The sequence below is a fragment of the Oncorhynchus clarkii genome, chromosome 26 (assembly GCF_045791955.1).
Source record: "Oncorhynchus clarkii lewisi isolate Uvic-CL-2024 chromosome 26, UVic_Ocla_1.0, whole genome shotgun sequence".
NCBI classification, from domain to species: Eukaryota; Metazoa; Chordata; class Actinopteri; order Salmoniformes; family Salmonidae; genus Oncorhynchus; species Oncorhynchus clarkii.
Genome location: NC_092172.1, coordinates 37,892,227 through 37,898,226, shown reverse-complemented (window position 1 = coordinate 37,898,226; position 6,000 = coordinate 37,892,227). Strand labels below are relative to the sequence as shown.

The 6,000-nt window shown below is 50.6% G+C and overlaps 1 protein-coding gene across 18 annotated transcripts in view; it reads left to right on the top strand.

Annotated features, from left to right (window-relative positions):
• Nucleotides 1-1,197: 1,197 nt before the first annotated feature.
• Nucleotides 1,198-6,000, top strand: part of LOC139385228 (unconventional myosin-IXAa-like) — a 158,953-nt gene continuing 154,150 nt past the window's right edge. For all 18 annotated transcript variants that reach the window (XM_071130359.1, XM_071130352.1, XM_071130358.1 and 15 more), the window contains exon 1: nucleotides 1,198-2,173. In XM_071130359.1, the coding sequence (XP_070986460.1) occupies nucleotides 1,280-2,173 (894 nt within the window). In that variant the 5' untranslated portion in view covers nucleotides 1,198-1,279. The remainder of the gene's footprint in view (nucleotides 2,174-6,000) is intronic.

Sequence of the window (6,000 nt, the reverse complement as noted above, 5' to 3'; positions counted from 1 at the left end):
AGGTAAAAATCTGTCATTCTGCCCCTGAACAAGGCAGTTAACCCACCGTTCCTAGGCCGTCATTGAAAATAAGAATATGTTCTTAACTGACTTGCCTAGTTAAATAAAGATTAAATAAAGGTGTCATATATATATATATATATATTTTTTTTTAAATCAGACAAATCAGTGTCAAGAAATACCGATTTCCAATTGTTATGAAAAATTGAAATCGGCCTTAATTATTCACCCATTCCGATTAATCGGTCAACCTCTAGTTTGGACCATGGTAGTTTGTTGGTGATGTGGACACCAAGGAACTAGAAGCTCTCAACCTGCCCCAATACAGCCCCGTCAATGAGAATGGGGGCGTACTCGGTCCTCCTTTTCCTGTAGTCCACAATCATCTCCTTTGTCTTGGTCACGTTGAGGGAGAGGTTGTTGTCCTGGCACCACACTGCCAGGTCTCTGACCACCTCCCTGTAGGCTGTCTCATCATTGGCTTATGCAAAACAAATTACACAACACTAGTGAATACCTGAATGTCTAGGCTACCTTTGTAGTTGTGTACATTCTGTGTGAGGTATTGTGGATGGTTTCTGTTTCAGTATAGTCTCCAGGGGAATGAGCTGTATACAGGTGAGAGGAGCCCAGACAATAGAGGGCTTAGTGGTTTGTACACACACACAAAGACTAATGCTACGTTTATACCGATTTTTAGGCCGTTTATATGGTCCATCCTTCAATCAAATGTATTTTATAAAGCCTTTTTACATAAGTAGTTGTCACAAAGTGTTGATGAGTTTAGGACAGTCCAGTGAGTCAGAGACAAAACATCTGTCCTTATCATAATGCTCTTCTCTTCTCTCTGTGGACACCAGTCACCCCATCAGGACTTTTGGGTGTATATTAAGGTTTTGAATGGTGTTATTGTGTGTTCAGTGAAGAAGCTGGCAGCTGCTAGTCTTGGCATGGGGATTGACTGCTGCTGCTGTGCAGTGTAATCTAGTCGGTCCAGATGCTGTTATCCCTCAATGTTCCAGTCTCTTTATGTTGGCCAGCCGGCTATAAACTCATTTGTAAATTTTTCATAGATTACATAATAACATGAAATGCACATTTTGTGGTGGATTCGGTGATGAATGATTTACGGTGTTGACCTCTCTGTGTGTTGTCTTGTCATCTCCAACCCTCTCTTTCTCTGTCTCCTCCAGTGGTGATGTCTTGAGACAATCTCCCATCCGGCCTAGTGAAGGACGTGCGAGGTCAAGTGACTGCTAATGGGAACCCCTGTGACACCATGAGTGCTCGTGATGGCGGCCACGGCGGCGGGATCGGTGGCGTGGGCACGCTGGGCAGGCGAGGACGCTACGAGGACTCTGAGTTCACCCTGCGCATCTATCCGGGCTCCCTGGCCGAGGGCACCATTTACTGCCCCGTCAGCGCCCGCAAAAGCACCACGGCCGCCGAGGCCATCGAGCGCTGCTTGGAGCGCCTGCGTCTGGACCGTGACCGCTGCTACGTGCTAGCCGAGGTCAAGGAATTTGGCGGGGAAGAATGGATCCTGAACCCCAGCGACTGTCCCGTCCAACGGATGATGCTGTGGCCCCGCGGGGCTCTGGAGCAGCGCTCGGGCTCGGGCGGCGGGGAGGACTACCGCTTCCTGCTGCGGCAGAAGAATCTGGATGGCTCCATCCACTACGGCGGCAGCCTGCAGATGTGGCTGCGTGTGACCGAGGAGCGCCGGCGCATGACGGAGCGTGGCCTGTTGCCACAGGAGGAGGTCAGGGGTGACCACGCCGACTTGTGCTGCCTGCCGGAGCTCAACGAGCGCTCGCTGCTGGACAACCTACGCTCGCGCTTCCGCCAGGAGAGGATTTACACCTACGTAGGCAGCATCCTCATCGTCATTAACCCCTTCCAGTTCCTCCCCATCTATAACCCGAAGTACGTCAAGATGTACGACAACCACGCTCTGGGAGACCTGGAGCCGCACATCTACGCCGTGGCGGATGTGGCTTACCACGCCATGCTGCAGCGACGGAGGAACCAGTGCATCGTCATCTCTGGAGAGAGCGGCTCGGGAAAGACCCAGAGCACCAACTTCCTGATTCACCACCTGACTGCCCTCAGCCAGAAGGGGTTCGCCAGCGGGGTGGAGCAGATCATTCTGGGGGCGGGGCCAGTGTTGGAGGTAAGGACACCCGTGCAATAAAAATCCTTTGGAATTTGTAACAGTGATGGTTAGTTTTCTGGTGCTAATTTTCCTCTCATGGATACAAAATGAGCCAAAATGCTTTTGTTCTGTTTCAGTCAGCCAGTCTACAGTGCAGTTTGTGTCAGCCAGTCTACAGTGCTGTTTGTGTCAGCCAGTCTACAGTGCTGTTTGTGTCAGCCAGTCTACAGTGCTGTTTGTGTCAGCCAGTCTACAGTGCTGTTTGTGTCAGCCAGTCTACAGTGCTGTTTGTGTCAGCCAGTCTACAGTGCTGTTTGTGTCAGCCAGTCTACAGTGCCGTTTGTGTCAGCCAGTCTACAGTGCTGTTTGTGTCAGCCAGTCTACAGTGCTGTTTGTGTCAGCCAGTCTACAGTGCCGTTTGTGTCAGCCAGTCTACAGTGCCGTTTGTGTCAGCCAGTCTACAGTGCCGTTTGTGTCAGCCAGTCTACAGTGCCGTTTGTGTCAGCCAGTCTACAGTGCCGTTTGTGTCAGCCAGTCTACAGTGCCGTTTGTGTCAGCCAGTCTACAGTGCCGTTTGTGTCAGCCAGTCTACAGTGCCGTTTGTGTCAGCCAGTCTACAGTGCCGGTTGTGTCAGCCAGTCTACAGTGCCGGTTGTGTCAGCCAGTCTACAGTGCCGTTTGTGTCAGCCAGTCTACAGTGCCGTTTGTGTCAGCCAGTCTACAGTGCCGTTTGTGTCAGCCAGTCTACAGTGCCGTTTGTGTCAGCCAGTCTACAGTGCCGTTTGTGTCAGCCAGTCTACAGTGCCGTTTGTGTCAGCCAGTCTACAGTGCTGGTTGTGTCAGCCAGTCTACAGTGCCGGTTGTGTCAGCCAGTCTACAGTGCCGGTTGTGTCAGCCAGTCTACAGTGCCGTTTGTGTCAGCCAGTCTACAGTGCCGTTTGTGTCAGCCAGTCTACAGTGCCTCCTATCAGTCTATGAACTGTGTGTAGTGTAGTTGTACAGCAGCTGTGGTTGATGGTGCAATAAAAACAGTTTCCAGTAATGAAGAAACCGTTGCTCTATGATCGACCTGGTTTGTACCTGATAGACGGGATGAGCTGTGTGTTCAGACTCTGTTGGCTTGTACCTAATAGATGGGATGAGCTGTGTGTTCTTATGCAACAGTGTCTGGCCCCAGCTGTCCCTGTGGCCAGAGTTCTACTGCTCTATAGAAGGCTTTATTGCAGTTTTCATCCAGCTGTGCAGGGATTATATTGTACACAAGAGGAGCTTGTTCCTCTGCCCACAGCAGCTTCTGAATGGCTACAGTTGTACCTTCTTGTTTCACTGTCTCCTCCTTGTTTTTGGATACCAGACCGGAACGCAAAGCGCCGTCCAAGGTTGTCACTACATAATAGTTCAATCAAAATATATTCTGAACCTGTTGAGATGGGCGGCAACAGAGCTTGGAAAGAAGGACAAACTCAAAATGAGTTGTTTATTACTGAGTTGTGCTACCTTTGTCAGAGGCGTAGGTTGTCTGAATAACAAGCCCTGTAGGTTATTTTGGGGCACCCTCTATTTCTGAACATTCCAGAGGGATTTACAGGCCCTAGAAAAGTACCCTCCTCCCCACATCCTCTGTCGTTCATCTGTATGTCACACAACAACAACAACACCTGCACCTTATTTCACCAGAATACCCTGGCAACTACAGCCACACAGCCTGGCAACTATGGTCTTTTTTCCGTCTCGGTGGTTCGCCGTCTGACCACAGTCTGTTTACAGTAGCTTGGGTTTCATTGAACGTGGGAGTGTACACATTCCTTATGACATTCCTTGAGGAGGACTTCAGAGTGGCACCACACTCATACTGTGTGACTGAGGAGTATATTGTTTTCGGTGGCTTTGGAAAGTGTACAGTTTTAGTGTTCTGAACCAATTGTAAGAACTGGACAAGCAGGTGTTTTGGTCAACCCTGACCCTGATTGGTGTACAGTCCTTACTTGCCTCGTTCTATTTGAGAACATTAACACCTATACTGTAGGCCTATTACAAGTCAAGTGTTTGAGGGAGAACTATTCCTGTAGATTCATCCAGTCGTACTGTTAAACCCACTCCCACTCTGGACAGCTAATGTGTGTGTCTCCCACTCTGGACAGTTCATGTGTGTGTCTCCCACTCTGGACAGCTCATGTGTGTGTCTCCCACTCTGGACAGCTCATGTGTGTGTCTCCCACTCTGGACAGCTCATGTGTTTGTCTCCCACTCTGGACAGCTCATGTGTTTGTCTCCCACTCTGGACAGCTCATGTGTGTGTCTCCCACTCTGGACAGCTCATGTGTTTGTCTCCCACTCTGGACAGCTCATGTGTGTGTCTCCCACTCTGGACAGTTCATGTGTGTGTCTCCCACTCTGGACAGCTCATGTGTGTGTCTCCCACTCTGGACAGCTAATGTGTAAGCCCTGTGGGTTAATCTCTAACAAGCTGGCACAATTGAGTGGTTTTTGAGGGCGGAGGTGCAGCATTTAATTGTTTGCACAGTGAGATTGTGTATCTGCCCTTTACTGATTAGTAATGCTAGGGCCCAGGGCAGGGGGACTAGGGGAACTAGGAGAGGGGGACTAAGGGAACTAGGAGAGGGGGACTAAGGGAACTAGGAGAGGGGGACTAAGGGAACTAGGAGAGGGGGACTAAGGGAACTAGGAGAGGGGGACTAAGGGAACTAGGAGAGGGGGACTAAGGGAACTAGGAGAGGGGGACTAAGGGAACTAGGAGAGGGGGACTAAGGGAACTAGGAGAGGGGGACTAAGGGAACTAGGAGAGGGGGACTAAGGGAACTAGGAGAGGGGGACTAAGGGAACTAGGAGAGGGGGACTAAGGGAACTAGGAGAGGGGGACTAAGGGAACTAGGAGAGGGGGACTAAGGGAACTAGGAGAGGGGGACTAAGGGAACTAGGAGAGGGGGACTAAGGGAACTAGGAGAGGGGGACTAAGGGAACTAGGAGAGGGGGACTAAGGGAACTAGGAGAGGGGGACTAAGGGAACTAGGAGAGGGAGACTAAGGGGAACTAGGAGAGGGGGACTAAGGGAACTAGGAGAGGGGGACTAAGGGAACTAGGAGAGGGGGAACTAGGGCCTAGTCCAGTCCACTCTATAGCTGACTCGTACCAATATTGATGTCTTCCTTTCCTCGTCTCCTTTGCTCATGATCACTGACCATGGAACTGGCCCCAACCTTGGAGATGGAACACATCTCACCCCGACAGTCTAACCTTGGAGATGGAACACACCTCACCCCGACAGTCTAACCTTGGAGATGGAACACATCTCACCCCGACAGTCTAACCTTGGAGATGGAACACACCTCACCCCGACAGTCTAACCTTGGAGATGGAACACATCTCACCCCGACAGTCTAACCTTGGAGATGGAACACACCTCACCCCGACAGTCTAACCTTGGAGATGGAACACATCTCACCCTGACAGTCTAACCTTGGAGATGGAACACATCTCACCCCGACAGTCTAACCTTGGAGATGGAACACATCTCACCCCGACAGTCTAACCTTGGAGATGGAACACATCTCACCCCGACAGTCTAACCTTGGAGATGGAACACATCTCACCCCGACAGTCTAACCTTGGAGATGGAACACATCTCACCCGACAGTCTAACCTTGGAGATGGAACACATCTCACCCCCGACAGTCTAACCTTGGAGATGGAACACATCTCACCCCGACAGTCTAACCTTGGAGATGGAACACACCTCACCCCGACAGTGTAACCTTGGATCACTCAAAAAGGGACTGTGGCTTTAAGAGGTATAGGGAAGTAGCTGTGTGAACTCTGTTTAAATC